The sequence below is a fragment of the Indicator indicator genome, chromosome 18 (genome assembly GCF_027791375.1).
Source record: "Indicator indicator isolate 239-I01 chromosome 18, UM_Iind_1.1, whole genome shotgun sequence".
In the NCBI taxonomy this organism is placed as follows: Eukaryota; Metazoa; Chordata; class Aves; order Piciformes; family Indicatoridae; genus Indicator; species Indicator indicator.
In genome coordinates, this window is record NC_072027.1 from 6,614,825 (window position 1) to 6,634,446 (window position 19,622).

The 19,622-nt window shown below is 41.0% G+C and overlaps 1 protein-coding gene across 1 annotated transcript in view; it reads right to left on the bottom strand.

Annotated features, from left to right (window-relative positions):
- RNF145 (ring finger protein 145) overlaps positions 1-8,072 on the bottom strand; it is a 35,113-nt gene extending 27,041 nt beyond the window's left edge. The window contains exon 1 of the mRNA XM_054388925.1: positions 7,889-8,072. Coding sequence (XP_054244900.1) covers positions 7,889-8,072 — 184 coding nt within the window. The remainder of the gene's footprint in view (positions 1-7,888) is intronic.
- Between the last annotated feature and the right edge of the window lie 11,550 nt (positions 8,073-19,622).

Sequence of the window (19,622 nt, forward strand, 5' to 3'; positions counted from 1 at the left end):
ACCATTTCCAGATATTCTTAAGAACTCATCTCTGCTGTACTCATTGCCTTCCCTTGACTGCTTAGCTAGGGACAATTCTCTCATTGGGACAACTCACATGGCACAACCACATATTACTCCAGCACTTGGGATGATCTCTCTAAACCTTTCTCACTATAGTTCATAACTCACCTTCAGGTGGAGAACTCAATGGAGTTTATTATGCAGTCTTTTATTTCTCTGTTACCCTATAAATAGTCTAAGAATACCTGTTTACTGTATCTGCATTTAATCTCTGTCACCTTTATCTTATTTTATCATGTTAAAGTCTGATCCTTGGCCACATGATGATGTATTTGTGTGGTGCTGGGACAATGTCTGTGAAGAAAGACTTTTTCGAGGGCAGTAACTGCACTCCATTACTGTCATGTTAGGTAGCACTATTTAAGAAGTGACAGAAGCTCATTCTTCTGAAAACCATCACAACTTCAACCACAACACAGCAGGATACACTGAAGGAGTGGAAAAAAAAAGACCAAATACAAATCAAAGGATGAGAAGATTACTATCACATGTGCCTTTTAAACAGAGGGTTTCCAAACAGCACAGATGCTTACAACACTGCACCAGGAGGCAGCGTGAGATAGCCAAGGTTACTGCAGAAGCTTGAGCAATGAATTCACCGCTCATGAGTTTGGGCTGGAATTCAAGCTTTCACTCTGAAGCAGCCATTTGCTCCAATTGTTAGATTTTAAAAGAGAGGGAGAATGAGAGACATTTAAAGTAGTCTTATTTACAATTCCCTCTTGTGCCTTGATAAGAGAGGGATTTCAACACACTTCATACTGCAGTATTTACATTTTTGCTGCGGAAGCCCTATTCCCAAAGTGGTACCAACCTCATTTTTATTGGCAATGCTTCTGCCAAGGCATGTTTAAAAAAAAAAAAAAAGGGGGGGGGGCAAATAATTTATTACCAAACTCTCTCATTGCAGAAGAAAGGACAGACAAGCCCAAATTCAGACATAACAGCAGCAAAACTCTATTCCCTTTGTTCTCACTCGGACAAATTTTATAATTAGCGTAGAGCATAAGCAAGATTGTACTTCTAAACAAAGAACCAGGAAATTAAATTTCTCACAGCAGCTTTCTCATCTAAATCATTACATTCTGTTTCCATTTGCACCTCCTCTGTCAGAAGAACCCATGTTGTTGAGAATACATATCCCTTTAGAGAGATTCTCCACACACAAGGATTTGCAGTTTGAGAAACAGTTGTCTTACTGGATAACCTTCAGACATGGGTTAACAATAACTAATGCCTGCTTCCATCCAAAGCTTCCCCAGCTCTGAGCCTGCAGTGAGCACTCCCTTCCCTGGATTCAGGCCATGCATGCTACTGACACTCTTGGGGCTTGGTGTATTGTGCCTTTGAACCCACTGAATACAGTTCTGCTTAAGTGTAAGCAGCAGGGCCAGTGAAGCACAAATTCCTGCCCTGGTAGAGAAACCTTTCTAACACAGGTTAAAAAAAAGACAGGCGATACAGAATAAACTCTCTCCTGAATGCAGTAGTAGTGCCCTAGTGCTAGGCTGCCAGGAAACTGAATTGCATGCATAGGCTTCCAGCTCCAAGGATTGCTATCGAAGACCTATTCTGTCAGCCTTACAAATATACAGTCCCACCACTGACTCAGGAGCACAAGGAAGCAGAAAACTTCTACTGCCACTCCTGCAAGACAGCACAGGTTCAGGCCCCACTGGAGAAAATAAACAATAATTAGCAGAAAAGCTAAGTAATACATTTCTAGACAAGAATACATGTATTAACTAGCTCATGACTTCACTTACAATTTGTTGATTCAGCTAGATGAAAACCTCTCACTGTGCAGTGCTCATTGTTAAGGTAAGCAGCAGCTCACCAATTGCCTTTCAGCAATCTCTTAGTATTTGTGTACCACCACTATGATTCCCAGCTTCCTTTACCCTACACTACCTCTTTTCTGGCTCAAGTGCCTGAGTTTTATTGACATGCTGCATACAATGGAGGATTCTAGAGCATGACCAAAGTTGCAACTCATCCTCTTTTATGAAACGTTTTAGTGATCATTTGCATGATTGCAGATCCCTTGTGTCCACTTCACATTATTACTCAAAGTTTCCAGCAGGTTTAATCTAAAAAGGAGTACTTTGCACATGAAAGAGTTTGTAACAGTTCTTAATAAAACCACACCATCTCTTGGGAGTGCCAGAAAGTAACAGCACAATTGCTTGGGTTCTACCAGGAAATGAATTTGAAGGGCTCTAACTTCCAACTCATCCACATCCTAGGAGGGTAAAAGGTCCATCTTACAACAGCTTGCAATGCAGCTTGCTGTGAGCTAGCAAGTTGTGAGCCACAGAACAGTCAAAACTCCTGTTCCTCCTGACTCAGTGCAGGATCAGTGCACTGCTCAGTTAGTTATTTCGTTTCAGCCTAATCCTTGACTGCCTTCATTTCAGTTTAACCAGACAGCTTTCTGGCCACAAGATCAAAGCACCAGTAACAAGGGACAAACTATATTTAATAAGGCAGAAGTATTATAACAACAGTCGGTACCTTTATTTCAGAGTGTCTAACTCTCAGGATAACCAGTCACCACAGTGATTGTGCATCGATTTACACACAGATTTAATAAACTGCCTATGTCTAAATCATCTGTCTCAAGAGTAGGTAACATTTAAATTGTATCCTTTAGAGCTCACAGAGTTAAAGACATAATCCACAAATTACCAGGAAGATTTTGTGACATCTTCACTGGAGGCTAGCTCAAATCCAGAAGGAACCCTAACAGCCACTCATTTAAGAGACAAAAAGCTCTTGTACATCCTCATTCATATTATGCATCTTGGGAAGGATAACTCAGCCAAACCCAGTCCTCTGAATTCACTGGGACGGCTCTCTTTCTGTGAGTGAGAACAGTTCTTCATCTACATTGTTAAAAAAGCAATGTCACACAGAACCTCTGCCATACAGAACGGTCTCTCCTGCAGCTGAGGTGGCTCCCACACAGGGCTCACACAAAACTTGCTCCATTGTAATCAGCCTAGAAACCATACTAGGGAGCACTTAATGCCAAAATCCCTATCATCTTTTCATCCAGCCTGTCTGACCATGGCTAACTGAATACCTATTCAAGGCAGCACAAACATAATGGAGTTTAAGATATTTTGCAGGTTTAGAGAGCAATGTTTTTGCATGGCAGTCGCAAGGCACACTTCTTCCTCACCCTCCCACTCAGATAGAGATGCCCAAACAACTGGCATTCATTCCAAGAAGTTCTGTACTTTGAACATGGCAAACACTCTGCCCTCTAGAAAGCATTGAAAAATTAGTTCTAAACTGAGAAAGCACACACATAAACATACCTGCACAAGGAGATCAGTACTTACCCAGTCATGGCACAGGGCAACTATCAACAGAGATCAGAAATCCTGTTATCAACATCTACACATCTCAGTGAAAATAATGCCAACACACCAGTTCACTCCTTACTGGGGTGCTGCCATCAGTTTCAACAGCTGTTTCTTGAATTTTCAAACATTTAACAGATCGGGCACTAAGTATGAATAATCCAAGGACTGAATTCCCTGCAGATATTTGCAGTGCTGTCTGAGCAGACAGACTACTTCTGATTCTCATCCTGCCATATGACTTAGAGGCTGTTTCTATAACACAGCATACCTAACGATCAGAATTCTGGGACTAATTACAACCGTGGGGAACCTGAGTACTGGGAAAGAACACAGAAGTGAAACCTTAGAAATACAGTCACAATGTATTCTAAACTATGAACACAAATTACCATGTTGTCATTAGACATTAGCTGAGGCTCAAAATTTTAGGAGTCTTTCAAGAAAGCTGCCTTTTTTTTTTTTTAATAAAAAGTGATGTAGGTTGCCAAAAAGCGATACCAGCTTTATAGAGAATAGTTACCACCATATGCTGAGAAAGCTGCTTAGTAAAAGCTGACACTAAAGAAGCAGTACAGGAATTGTCAGTCTCTAGAGCTGGAAAGAGAGTAAAGAGAAAGCTGTATTTTGAGTATACTCTCTACCTTCTTCTGTGTCTACCAACCACAGCATGCACTGCATTTTACTCAAGAAGAAAATATGAAGACATGGCAAGTATTTTCTTTTTAGGAAATAGAGAAGCATGTCCATGTCATAAAATTGCATTTGGTTAAAAATAACTACATTTTAAAATAGTAACACTCAGAAAATAGTTCTACTAACCATTTATCTAAATGCTGCTGGCACGAGAGAGATAGAAGGCATGGGATAGCAACCCCAGAGATGCAGAATCTGAGCAGCACTTCATCTTTGTATGCATTAATTTAGCATTACACGTTTAGTCATGCAGCCTCTTGAAGGGGTTGCTTCTTCTCATGCTGAAGCCTCACACAGCACTTCTTGTTGTGTACCAGAGTACTGTTCCTCCCCACTTAAGAAGAAAGGCATCAGAAAAAAGCAATCCCCATATAACATCTTCTAATTAATGCACAAGAGCTCAGAGGAAAGTGGCCAGACCTAAGTAGAGAGCCATCAGCACACACAATGGCAGTATGCTCTGAAGGTTTCTCCTCCCTCAAGTCCCTTTCATAAAGACAGCATTAATAGCAAGTAGTTCACACCTAGAAATAGGGATTGTGACCAAGACATTAGGTTAGGAACAGAGGAGTTCAACAAACAGTTGTGAAAGATGATATTCCTTACACCTGTTCCAAGTATTTAAACAGAGGCCTTCTGTTTTTCCCAATGTCTGGTTTTTTTTTGAAAGGACAAATACAGTTCAAGAAAGAAAACTGCTCTTATTTTATTCTTTATTTTTATGCTATACATAGCATGTAGTTAGTGCAATTTTGTGCCTCCAGTGTGACAGTGACTTAAATTCCAAGTCTGACTGATTACAGGCTAAGCTCATGACCCTGCTCTTGCCATCAAGCTCAGATTACTTACCAGTTAGCACAAGTAGCATTGCTTTACCCTTCATGGGAGGAAATTACATGGTTTCAACCGTTTCCTCCTTCATCAAAAGAATGAAAAAAGAAGTGACTATCCTCTCAGAGCTATTCTGCAGAGCAGAAAGCACTTAAGTCTGGAGGTAGCAGCGTGCTACACTACCCTACCCAGAGGCAGCAGAGATCTTTCCTGAAGTAGAGGCTACTTCGAATTTACAGAAGATTATTTTAATGAAATCAAAATGAAACCAGGTTATACCTGTAACAGGACATTCACAGGCCTTGTACACCTGCCAAAGCAGTAACCACAGTGCCACTCAACAGATAAAAGTTAATCAAGTTACTTGCAATTTTTCTGATATGAAATTAATCTGTTTACATTCACCAATTCTAACCAGCCATTTATCTCTGCTGTTTACATTGCTTTATGCATATTTTGTTACATTTCATGCAGTGGAACCTGTGGTTTAATGGTTATCAGGACTGAGTATTTTCCTTCACTGAAGCAGATAAGGGCTGTTTCATATAAAGATATGAAAGGGGAAAGTTGTGTTGAAGGAAAAATTGAATCCTAGAGATTTTTATTGCATTCCCATATAACTGGAATGTGAACCACACTGTAACATACATCACTTGATCAAAAACAATTGGCTTTTCAAACTTTAAGTCAAATAGATGGAAGAAAATGAGTGCATTTAAAAAGGAAATATACTCCTGGAAGTCCTCAGCTCTGAGCAAATTTCCAGCTTTGTATCTTTAGCTTGGGAAAGGTTCTCAATAGCTAGATTGGTAGAATTTATTGATTTTTACAGCTCTCTAATCAGATCATTCCTTGAGTATCTGCCTAAGATAAATGCACCCAATTTCCTAAGCTGCTAGAAGCACTTCCGTAATATGGTATCTTACCCTGCCTCTGTAAGAAATCCAACAATTGTTTGATATTTCAAAGCTGCCACGACATTTGATGATACTGTGCTTCCCAGCTGCAAATATAAACAGGATTTCCCCCTCCTCCCCCCATAAAACAAATCCTAAAGATTAGCATGTTGAAACACAGCAATAGTAAGCTGTTATTTAAATTACACACCAGCAGTTAATTTTCCCCAGCATAGCTTCAAAGAAATTATTTCTAAATCTGGTGGAAAAGTACTTAGTTTTCCTTATAAATCCAATTTATATATTTTGATATGTCATTTTAATTAAGGTTATACTGTAAATTGATGCAATTAAATCTATAAAAAATCTCATGTAGGCAGGCAAATTGATTTAGCCCAGCCTCACACTGACACAGCTAAAAAAAAGAAGGAATTTAAATGAATCACCTTTATTTGAAAAGTACTAGCAAAGTTTTGTCACTGCCAACTGCCTGAAAAACTTTTAAAACAAGCAATTTGTTTGATGATTTCAAAACTCTTCTTGATCAGCAGCTACCAGCTGGAGCAGTAAAGATACACTCTGCATTGTAAAAGCAAAAAGAGAAAGAATTGCTGACTGATTGTGCACTAGCACAAAAGCATCACTTGTATGAAGAGTCAGAATCCACTGGTTTAGGACAAAAATAGCATCCAGGTGAGAAATACTTTGGTAACAACACCTACCTGTAGTGCTTTTATTGGTGCATCTCAACATACGTAAGCAAGGACAAGGTTAGTAAGTTACTATAAAGTGGGACTATATCCCAGCTGGAAATTACCCACATCTCAATAGCCTAGGGTATTAGAAACTGAGCTGATAAACTTGTGCACATACAAGAGCATGAGAAAGCCAGCTGTAGTTACATGCCACCCTGGTCCTGTGTCAAAGTCACCAGCAACAAGCTTTCTCCTACAAACGCCTGAAAAGGGCACAGAACTGTAAAATCACTAAAAGTACCTTGCTATTCCAGCAGTATAGTGGAGTTGTAACAAAGAAAGCCACAGGTGATTTTAAAAGCAATAAGTAACTTCCAGACAACAAACATTTAACAGATTAAAAAAGTCACATGCCAACACTTTTTTTTTTTTTTTTTTTTGCAGTCAGGATTAAAAACCTGGACATGCTGCTCTGAAAAACCACAGTTCTCTAACAACTTAACTAAAGGAAGTTTCCTTTAGCTAACTGCAGTACATCTTTATCTGCCAAAGCCATCTACAAGGAAGAAACACTGCAGAGTGGGAAAATTATATGCTAGTCATTTCTCTTCAAGCTAGGCAGTACTCATTGGCTATCACCCTCAACAACCTAGATCCAATCCCTAATTAACCCTGTGTGCAGTCACCATCTGAATCACATAACCACCTGGAGAGCACATCCCAGAACATCAATCCTTTCATCTCTGAAACACAGACGCCTAGCATTCCAGAGCCAGACCTGCAGGCCAAGGTTCAAATTTTAGCTCCCTGACCTGTGTTTATAATTTTGTCCATGTATCTAAAACACAACCTCACAACATATATATGGTTCACACATTTGTGAACTGAAAAGCCATAGCCATACAGCTGTAAGAGGGGTAACCTTCTGGTGCTATTGTGACAACTCAAACTAGGCAACATTTTCCCTAGTCTCTTGTTTAACATCAGTGACATAAGTTACAATACTTCTTGTCTGCACAGCATTTCACAGCAGCTTTCTCACCAGCCACAGACCAAAGTCACTGTGCTATTCTTTCAGGGCATCAACGTATTTCCAGACAGCAGTTTTACTCTATTTACAAATCAGGACTAAATAACAAAGTTCATTACAATTCCCTAGACAAGATTTCTTTACTGCTAATATAAACAGTCCCTTACATAGAAGTATAATGAATATATTATCATGACATTTGTAGTAATCAATATGTTATCATGCTGTTACCAAATTCTTAAAACTCTTTTAGCAAGTAAAATGGTGTTTACTCGAGTAGTGTTTTCTCTTGAATACATGTACACTTACCCACATAATGCATATTAAGGGCCAAGTACTTGTACTGGAAGAGAGGGTTGTTGTGCAGGCTACTTCTTTGGATCTGCTGGAAGAAAGAGCTGACATCCCATCTGTACAAGACATCCAAAAGCATGATGCTCGGGACCCTTAGGGCCACATTTAATACTGCTTCCAGCTTCTCCTTTGCAGCCATTCTCTTCCCTTCCTATGAAGTGGCAGCAGACTGTAAATAGCACAAGACAGAGAAGAGTAATCAGATCAATTGCACTGTACAAACAGCTATTAGGCTTTGTGATCATATGAATGGGGCTTCCTGTGTGGCCACAAATGACTGAATGAATCAACTGAGTTAAACTCAAATCCTGACAGGAGAGCTTCTGGTTTTTGCTATGTAAAGGTTAATTTGGTGGTAATATTTCCACGGTGATAGTATAACATGGGGAAGGCAGGGAGCAAGGCATTAATGACATAAAAGCAGTTAAAGGGCGTGAACTGACTGAATAGACCTTCATTCTTATTTGCACTACTGTAGTATCCAAGACCCCAATGTACCAGGTACTACACCAACATTAAGACAATATGCTTTAGAATGCAAACACCAACAAAATTTAGAGACTGCCTCCACTCAACACTATTCCTGTGTTTCTCAAACGAAGTAATCACCAACTAAAATAGTTCTTAAAAAAATGTAGATTGTCTTCCTTAATGCCAATTGAATTAAATATTTTTAATAGCTAAGATTAAAAAAAATAATTCATGGCATTCGTTAACATCTACAAATTTATGTATTTATGGAATTTGAGGGCTGTGGGGTTTAGGACCAATAATCCAACTGTTCTGCTCACTTATGTATAATTCACCACAAGAAATCATACAAACAAAAGACCCTATCTTCAGTCCTGAGTAGAAGGTAACTTAATTTTGGAGCTTATGATCAGAGATGGATGATGGAAGACAATGAAGGGTGCTTTTTTTTTTCCCTCAATTGCTGATCCACAATAGCATCTTAAGAAATGCCATCACCAACAAGACCATTTTGAAGAGCAAAATGATCAGTTTCCATATCCTGTCTGAGCACTGCCTTCAACTGAGACTAACAGTTGCTCCTAAATGAAAAGTGCTGGGTTTATCACTGCCACCTGCCCACCCAGGGAACAGCATTCCCCTCAGGCTGTTATCTGTGAGCCACCACTTTCATACAATGGAAAAGAGAAGTACAGATGAAGCATTCAAGGCCAAAGTAGGGATGACCCAGCACATTTTTATGCATGAGCAGCCATTCAAATAAGTAAAAACAATCATTTGCAGTACAACTGGTTTTCAGATGAGTTCAGATTTAAGAAAAGGCTCCCAATCCCAATTACTAGGAAGACAACTGGAGAGAACTGCATCTTGACCAAAGAAAAAGAAAATTCTGCACTTAGAAGTGCACATTTTAAATACAGTTTCACAGGACTTTACTCATATCGTCCTTGAGTAAGTTTTAAAAGTTCTTGCAGTTGTGCAAGTTTTACACTATGAATCCAACACTGAAGGACAGCATGAAAGGTCATATATGGAAACAACAACAAAAGAGAACTTCCTCTTTTACGGGAACACACATACACTCCTCATGTTTTATTTGTGTTACCACGGCCAAGATGCTACCATAAATTGTCCACATGCACACCTAAAGCTGTCCTGACCCTTGCCAAGGCATGATGACAGAAAATTAATTCAGATCAACTCAGAACAGATCAAAACTGACACTGGCTCAGTAAACCACAGGTTATAAGGCTGCTGCTTGCCCCCATCTAGCCCACAGTCTTAACTTTTCAAGTTACGTAAATGCAGGGACTTTTCACAGCACTCTTGCAAGAGGTCTACAAACCCCAAAGACAGCACATCCTTCCCCTGGTGCAGGAAGTGCCTCCCCCTGTATCAGGCATCCCACACAACACAAGTGTTTCACAATGCACCCCAACACAAATTAAAAGGTCAGCCAGAAGACTACAAATACTTAGAATGAACAACCAAAACCACTGCCCAAGCAGCTACTACAGAATATCAGCATTCAACACAGCATGAGTGAAAGAAGGAGTTTAAATGGATGGTGGTGTACAAAGAGAAGTCGGGAGGTACACAGATTGTACAGAGTTTTCACCAGGCTGCCTACTGAAATACAAGCCCATGCTTAGCACACAGCTGAACTAATTCCTGACAAATTATTTTAAACTTCCTGGAATTAAAAAAAAAAAAAATCTTTTGTTTTGCCAAATTTTTAAAATTAATTAAAACTTTGAAATGAAGCTGCCTGCTGTTTGGTTTTGGTTGGGTGGGTGGGTTTTTGGGGGATTTTGTTAGGTTACTTTTCCAAGTAGATCAGGGCTTGGGGGTGGGCAGGAACTGACTTAAAGGTTTTCACTCTGTCAAAAGAACAGTGATAACCACCACCTGATTTCAAATGACATTCTGTAACTGCCAAACCTTTTCAAGTCACCACCAACAACCAAACATATAGGACAATAAGGAAATTTTCGCTTGAGTTTTCACTTTCCTTAATTACTCCCAATACAGAATTCCATTAATTTCTCCCTTCAGCACATTGAAATGAAGCTGAAAAATTGTGCTTCCCAAATCCATACACACATACCAGAGAATGTAAAAGAACTGAAATATGCAGCATTTATATTATCAAAGAAAATCTGAATTTTGAGTCCTGTTAAAACAGAAGCAAAACAAACTTTGAAAACCACATAATGTCACAACAGATACCAGAAAGCAGCCACTGCACCTCCGTAGCATGTTGTCACTGACAGACAAAGCACCCAATACTAACAAGAAACCCTTAAAAATGAACTCAACTAGAAATGCGGATGTGTTAAATAAAGCCTCAGTTGTAACTGCTGCCAAGTTCTAACAGAATGTAATACAGGCAAGCAACAAAGTCATTGCTCTAAGCTCATTATATTGTAAAGAGCTCTCACAATACATTATTCTGATTGGTGTAAAACCAAACAAAACCAGGAAAAAAAAAAAGCAAAGAACAAACAAATAAACAAAAAAACCCACCACAAGGTTAAACCTCTAAAACCTTTGGATAAATGATGACAAGAGTTGCTGCATGCTCAGACATTATAAAAAAATAGGTCACTGTCGTAATATAGCCAAAAAACAGAATTAAGAACAGGACTGGGAAGCCTACAGTTTGTGTTTCAATTTCTTTTTCTCTCATGATTTCAAACATCTTCCCGTTTCAAATGAGGGTAACAAAAAGAACACTATCAGGTAGAACTTCAGACTTCACATCATAAGTGAGTGCAAGCACAGTTGTCCTATTTCACCAAAACCACCTTTCAAAAATTTCCCATCCTAACTGATCGTTTATCAAAACACTTGTCTTCCAATGCTACAGTACTTTTCCCTCATCTGACATACCCATTTTGTCAAAAGCACATTCCTCTTTAGCTTTACAGAAAACAGAACAATTAGCAAAACACCATAGAATAAAAATAAACAAAACCCCCAAAGTAATCTCACAAGTCTGTTCTAGCTCATTCCATTAGCAGAACAGATTAGCAGTAAACTCAAAAAACCCAACCAAACCTTTAAAGATGAGACACACTTTACCTTTAACAGAATTTTCTTTCTGAGGTTCTTTCATCACATAAAATGTTACCATTTCAGCTGAAGTTGTGAATTATGCTGCTTAAATGAGTGTAACTGTTGTATCTGCACCAACGTAAAGAAAAATCTATCACATCACAGGCAGAAAAGAGTCACTGGCAAAGCAGTACAAGAGGCCACACAAAATCTGTGCCCATTTATCCAAGCAGGTGAAAAATCACATTAAGAGAATAGAGTTTCTACATTTAAAAGAGCATTTATTATAAAGTTACTTAACAGTTACAAAAATATGCTGGAATATCTGCAAATTTGAGTTATTCCAACACTTTCTGTAGTGATTTTTGGTGGCAGTAGATACAGTAATTCCAGACTTGATCCTGCAGCATTCAGCCTGACATCTATGAGCAAGATGCTCATTCTCCTACAGGATTACAACATAAAATACTTGGAAAGATTAATGACTAGAAAACAAAAGAGATAGTTTTGATTTCCGCTCCTCACATCTATGAAATTTTAGTTACTTTGGACACATCCATTAACTAGCAGACTTTGATCTGCTGTCCAGCTTCCACTTCCAATTATTTTTCAGTGCTACATTCTGAAACCAAAAGCATCACCAGGAAAAGCTTCCTGAAGACGGCAAAAAAGAAAAAACATAAATCCAAGCCAAAATACACATCTTTTACCTGTAACTATATAAAAGCTCAGTGTTACAGTTCAAAACCTAAAATTAGACCCTTTAGTCAGGCTGCATTTAGACAGTCCTCAAAAACCCTTCTTCTGTATGCCTGTCCTGTTCTTGAGAGCAAGAAGAAAGGAATCTGAAGTACAAAAGAAATCCATTCTTCAGAGACTTAGATCTCTCTATCACCAGTTTATGAGGGAGAAAAGGGAAAGAACAGGAGAACAGGACTAAAAGGTTTATCAGAAATATATTCCCTTTGTGAGTCTACGGAAAGAAAAAAAACACAACAACCAAACCTAGAACTCTGGAGAGTATGTGAGTCACCGATTCATCAGAACAGTTCTTTCCCATGCAGTCAGCAGCAAGGAAAGCAAAAGATGTCTTGGTCCCATGCAATTTAAATTGGCTAACAAGGACAGCACTCAAAAATTTCTGCTGAGAAGGCCACTGAGCATACCAAGTGTACTAACAAAGCATCGAAACACTGCAGATGTGCACGCTAACACCAGCGTTAGGATCCGGTCTGCATTTCCAACCGTGCTCTGTTTTCGTAGCTCTCTAGAGCAGTTCAGTAACTCAAGTAATGATCAGAAACTATTTAGCCTTCCATTTAAAGGTTTAGAGAGAGACGCTCAGCAAACAGACTGCTTGATCTTGCTACATACGAAGATAACAGGAATAAACAAATTAGTCTTTCTCCTACTTTTCCCCATCTGGTCTAACAATATGGATTGCTGTGGTGGTGTGATTGGAGAACTGCTGTTTCTACCTAGAAAACAAATAGATTCCTACCCATCCAAGACTTACTCAGTCGTGAAATGAGGCACAGCTAAGTTTAATAATTTTGAATACAAGACATTGTGAAAAACAACTTTTACTGCAAACCAAATTAGGTCAACTTCTTATCTGCTGATAGGGACTTACATGAGCATGCATTCACATTCAAGACATTTAAAAATGGACAAAACCAACAAAAGACAGTTAACTGCATAGAAAAAAAAAATCTGTATTTCCAACTTTCATTAATTCTAGTGAGTTTTATACAAGGAAAAAGAAAATCAGTTCAGGAAATTAGGATACATATCACAGAGCTGTGAGGCTAAAATTTTCTTTAAAGATTTATTTCTGGAGTACATTGATATGCTAAGCGCAGTTCCAGGACACTCTCAATTATACAGCAAGTGTATTATTTATGGGCAGCCTGTAAAACATCCTGTGTCCTTTATTTTTCATAATGAGTAGATAAGATCAAGGGACTGAACTCAGGGCCTAACACATGTGAACAAAGGTTAACAAATCCACCAGGTATGCAGCAAAATCTTTCTGTGGATTCCTACAGCATCAGTGTCTGCCTGTGTATGATCAGTTCAAATCTAGTCACACTGAGAGGAGCTCCTTGTTTTTCAGATCACAGACCTGCCAAGTTTAGTTAGGCAACTGAAAGACTGGAATCTAATTTATTAAAATAAAAATATAACTAATGATATTGGTTAAGTAAAACCTGCAGTAGAAAATTTAGATTGAATCAACAAACTGAATGGCTCCAAGGTCCTTTTTGACTCCACAGTTTCTTGCCAGTCCAAGGTTTGGTTTATTAACTAATTATTCAGCATTTTTCTTTCTGCCATCACAGCCGTGTTTGCAAGCCTACACCTACAAGCCTGCCTAACCACATTTGTATCAGCACATTCTGTGAAAATCTGGGCAGCAATCCCAAAGCTCCTCTGCAGAGGATAGAATACCCAGAGGACCTCCACACAGCATTAATGACAGCCCAAGATGATGCAGTCTGTGACAACCCACCTCAGAGATCTGGATCATAGCAAGACCAGCCACACAAGTAAAGCTGGCATACCCCATCAGCTTCACAAAAAACCCTGCAACCTAAATGTGTTGTTACCAGGATGATTATACGTGACATGATGAAATATATTTCACAGTTGCTCATTTAGTTTTTAGCCTTTTCAGATACAGACACAGCCTATGTTTAGAACCTGCAATACCAATCAATAACTAGCTACATGACTGTTAAAAAATTTAAACTATAAAATTAGGCTTTCAAGACTTCTCTAGGTCAACACTGATAAAGTTTCCATTGCTGCTACCTTAGCTATCTGAGTGATATAGAAAGAGCATCAATTTCCAGTCGTGTTAAATAGGCAGCTTAGCTTCCTGCAGTACCTGACTCATGTGACAGAAAAATCAAACAAATGGTGTAAACACTTAGAATAGTCTTTTTTAAAAGATGTTCAAACTTAAGATAAGCAATCAAAAAAACCTTCCAGAAAATCTCCACGAGATGAAGTACCCACTCCTGAACATTCAAGTACGCAACTAATTATAAAGCAGCAGGGCTTCTCTAAAATGAAAGGAAATGTTGTAAAGGTAAAGGCAGGGGTGTTGGCACAAATGTCTGAATCATATGGAAGGCGCTAGACATGAACATCCATTAAAAAGCATAACAACGGTGAACTGTCCACTCTATAACCACATCAAACATTGCCAGGTCCCTCTGAAGCTAAAAATTAACTCAGAAAAAGTAAATCACCACATAAATATAAAGAGTTCCAGAGGACTGAAAGAGAAGCTATTTGCATGTCTGTGTGAAAAGAAGGAAACCAACCCAAGCTTAGCAAACAGCTTAGAGAATATTTTTGAGTACACAACATGAAACTCTAAGCAGGCTTACAGAGTTTTCCATGACACACCCATTTGTTCACATCTTACTGGCATGATGTGCCTTTCTGCATCTGCACCAGGGAACCCGGCTCTTGAACCAGAGCGAGATACTTTCCATCCTCTCCAAAGGAAAGAAATCCCCTGTATTTTTTCCCAAAGCACACTGCTCACTTCGTATCTCAGAACTAGGTTGCTCTAACATCAGTAACTTCTCAAAATGATGCAAGGTGAATTCCGTGCTTTGGACAAGCAGATTTGTACCGCTCTGTAACATTTCTGACAATCCTTTCACAGAACGGTGGTCAAAAAAGACAAGTATTTCCTAATGTTTAGTTTAGCAGCTAACTAAATCCCTTCGTGATATTACAGCTCAAAAAACAGCAGCTGATTACTATAGTTATTAAAACAAACTAGAAACAAAAATAATTTCTCATGCAGAGGCAGCTTGTTATTTAACTGGCAAATATAAGCCAAGGTTACAGATGAACCAAAGTTACAGAGTGCAATAGCTTAACAGCTCTCATCTTAAAAGATTTTTTTTTCAACATTTAAATCTATCATCATTAACATACAAACAAAAGTGATCAAAGAGTAACTACAAATTATTTCCTTCCTCCTCTCCCAGACTTGATTTCTAGGGTGCACTACACACAAAAAAACCCTTAATACAAATACAACTTGAAGTATCCAAGTGCCAAGTCCACAAAATAGGCTAAAAGAAACTTGTACTAAAATCTGCAGAAGAAATACAGCAACATCCACAAACTTTTTTTTTAAGTATTTTGAATGAGATCACAAATAGCGAGTATTTACGAGTCAAGTATATTACAGAATCCCCTTTTTCAATGGCAAAAAACACCTTTTGCCTATAATGTCTACTATTATCCCCTGTTAACTGATACATGCATTAAAGATAGAAAAAAAAAAAAAAAAACACCACCCTTTTTTTCCAGTTCATTCCCCCAACTAGATTATCTATGCACCAGGTCCCACACACACACTCCCAAAAAGGTAGCGCAAGCAAAAGATAAGAATTCCACTAAGAGCAACCATCTGTCACAAGTGTACTGAGTACACAGAACTACTCTCGATGACAGAAAAAAAAACCCACAATTTTTAAAGGCTACAGAAGGTCTCAAAAAAATCGACTAACATCAGTAGGAAAGAGAAAAAAAAATTCCTGTTCATGCTACTGAGGGACTGCTTCTTACATAACCATTACCACATGCTTCAGGGCCCATCTCCACTCTTCCCACCTGGACCCAGGCACAAGACACCGCTCCGTGTCTGACCCCCGCGGGCGTGCGGCGTCTGGCAGCCCGACAAAGGGTCAGGGGATATTTACAGCCGGCTGCGGAAACCAGAAGGTAAAGCCAGCACCCAGAGAGGGAGGGAGACACCGCAACCTCCCCAGCGAAGCCAGCACCTCGGTCACGACTGCAGCACCGAGCAGCTCATCCTCCGGGCCCACGTCCAGCTGCACCGCCGGGCTGGGCACACGTATGCAAGCATGCGGACCTGCGAGTTCCAAGACCCCCCGTCTGTTCCCCTCCACGCACACTTCCCAGCCGACGACTTATTTCCTGCCTGCCGTCTGCCAGGCGAAACTCCCGCACTCATCACCGGCGCCGCAGAAAGCCCCTAGCATCCTTCCCCGGGCCCCGCGCAGTTCCGCCGCCTTTGAACTCTAGTAACCCCAGCACAGCTAGCGGCAAGCCAGCGCCGGTGAAGGGAGGGGATAGGGGAGGGAAGGGAGGGAAGGGAGGGAAGGGAGAGAAAGGGGGGAGGCGGGAGAGGATGATGGGCCGCTGCACACAGGAAAGGCCGGGGAAGCCCCACCACACAGGCGGGCTGACACGCGTGCGAGCAGCGCGGTGCGTGGAAAGGCGCCCTGGGATACGCGGAGGCAGGGAGAGTGGGACGCCTCCGCCTCGGCCCCCGCGACACTCGGAGCGGCCGGGGAGGGGCCTGCGCGCGTCTGAGGCGGCGGGTAGGGAATCACCTGGACCGGCGGGATTGCCGCCACCTCCTCGTCCTCGTCTTGATCCTGCTCCCCGATGGCGCGGCGGGGCTCCGCGCCTCACAGCGACGGCGGCGGCTCGGTGCCCGATGGCGGCGACAGAGCAGCTCCCCGAGGCACCATGGCTGCGCCGCGCCGCCTCAAGGCACCGACACCCCCCAGCCCCGCAGACGGGCGGCCATGGCCCCGCTGCCTGCGCGCGCGCCACTCCGCTCCACGCATGCGCACGCCCCGCCTCGCGCACCCCCCTCCCTGTTTCCCCCCCCCCCCCCCCCCCCCCTCTCCGGGCCCGCCCTCGCCGGAGCAGCTCGAGGCAGTGGGGCTAGGGTAGTACGTTCGCCGAGCAGGTCGTGCAGGTCCGCGGTTCTCGCCCTACCACTCTCCTCCAGGGCGCGGGGTGGTTAGAGAGCAGAATGGGATTTTCAAGCGGAAAGCGCAGTTTTGGGTGGAAAACTCCGCTTTGGGCATAGGAACTAGGCAGGGGAAGCTGCGCGCAGTTGCGCGCCGCGGATAGCGCTGCCCGCCAGCCAGCACGGGACTAGCCGGCTGCTCTCCACGCTGTTAGCCTTGCTTTTCCACCCCTCCCCGAAAGGGCAGAGGTTATGGGTTTAAATTCCGATGGGAGACCAGGGTTTTAGTTTTGGTTTGGTTTTGGGTCCTCCCGGGACGCGAAGGACTCGTCAGGGCGGCTGCAAGGCTGGAAGATGACTCACAAAGAGTCGGCAGCGCAATTTGAGGCAGTGTCTGGTCAGACGTATAAAAGACAGCTCTCCTATTTTAGTAATGTGTGGAACACAGAACACTATATTAATTTAAGATACTAAGGTTAAGTAATTTTTTCCCTAGTGGAGTACTGCAAAATCTATAGTCATCTTTGTTGCGAGACCAACAAAAACATCAGACTTACTGTTCTTCCCTATTGCCATTTTTCAGCTGGAGACCTGTGCTAAGCGTCCTTTGTGCAGCACCTGATCATCACAGTCTGTGCTCAGCCCCACATGGAAAGTCCCACTAATAATTATTCTGTAAACACCTCATGGCCAACCCCTAGCATGCATTAATAAGTGCTAAGGAAAAAAAAAAAAACTGATCCAAGAGAAGTAATGCTTTTTAATGTTTGAAAAATTTCAAAGCCACGTTGTCAGGGACATGAAAAAATTCTGCAGCAGTGAGGAATGAGGGAATACACAGAACTGGAAAATCCTGTAGTTCACAAGCGTTGGCCTAGCCAGTTTAGCAATTGCTTTTTTCTTGCCCTCTCTAATGAGAGCTGGAGGGTTCAGAGGCATAGGTATTAACAATGTATAGCCTCGACACAACATCTTTATGAAGTAGAAATGAAAATAAAGGGTTTGGGTGTTTGTACACATTCTGCTTTGCAAAATTACCCTTCTGTAAGTACCCAAGCTTTTCAAACACCAGAAGAAAAAGGCATTTTGTGTTAACTTTTATCATAACTGTGGTACTATCACCTAATTCTTTTTTTTGTATCCAGGGTAAACTCACAGCTCTCAACCCTGGACTCTTTCAGAGAACATGGGAAAACCATGGCTTCCCCAGCCACCCCATCATTCTGCCTGGCTCATCTGACTCACTGCTACATCACTGTTCACTAATACTTGCCAGTACCCCACTTCTTATCACAAGAGTATGAACCAGCTGTCAAATAAGGCTTCAGAATTTCAGCTTCATTTCTAGGGCCTGCTTGTCTTCTCATGATGTACATTAGAGGAAGAATCATGAGTCACTTCTTTGCAGTCCTTTGTGGGCTTGGTTCAATGCTGACTGAGGCTGAGGACAGGGGCGATGGTGCAGGATCTGTAAGTCATAGATCCTGTATTCACTGCTCTTTCTGAGAGAAATAACAGCAAGCAGCAGGGAGAGACAAAGATATATGTACAACTGTAGGCAGCAAGTGGTATTTATAGGAGATGGAGTGGAAATCCTTCTTGTTATTATAGAAGTAATTATATCATGAGAGTATTGTAGCAAACCACTGAAGTTCTTGCTTCAGTTTGCACTCAAACAATAGGAACTGAACCCCACCTTTATTTCATTCTATCACCACTCAGTATTTAATTTTGAAAATGCATTACTTCACAAATGCACAGGTTTTCTAATGGGCAGACCAGCTATGTGGCATTACCACTGCCTTGTCAGGCATGTCTTTTTAAAAGCACCTCAACTTTCTGCTTCATTTCTCTGGAATTTTAAAAGCCTTTTCTGCAGTCTACACTGGGTGGCTAAGAATTCTGAATTCAATGATTGTTTATCTCCCATTATTAACAGAGGCATTTGGATTCCAAACTTTGAGTGGTCAGTAACCGAGGACTGAAGGGAGCCACTATGATGACATCTCATTAAAACTTTCAAAAGACCTTCTCAGAGGTCAGAAAATGTGGAAGCCTGATTTGTCCATGCAAATGGACAAATGCCAGCACCCTGAACTGCTTACAAAGAAAATCCCACATAAGAATTCTCAAGAGCAGCAAAATATGCTGACATAGAAGGACACTGCTTGCCTAAGGTGGAAAATAACATGGCCAGGTTTATTTGAAGCTTTTCACAAGCCATTTTAAAAAAAATTAAATATTCATACGTGCATATGTAAAAGCAAAAGAAATGCTTTAACAAGTAGGTTATATTGCATACAGTCTGGCAAAAGTTAAATAATGCAAAAATTAAGGTTGCCTGCAAAACTTAATTTGGTGTGTGTTGTAATACTGCTGGCAGAGAGCCCCCAAAGCCTCTGT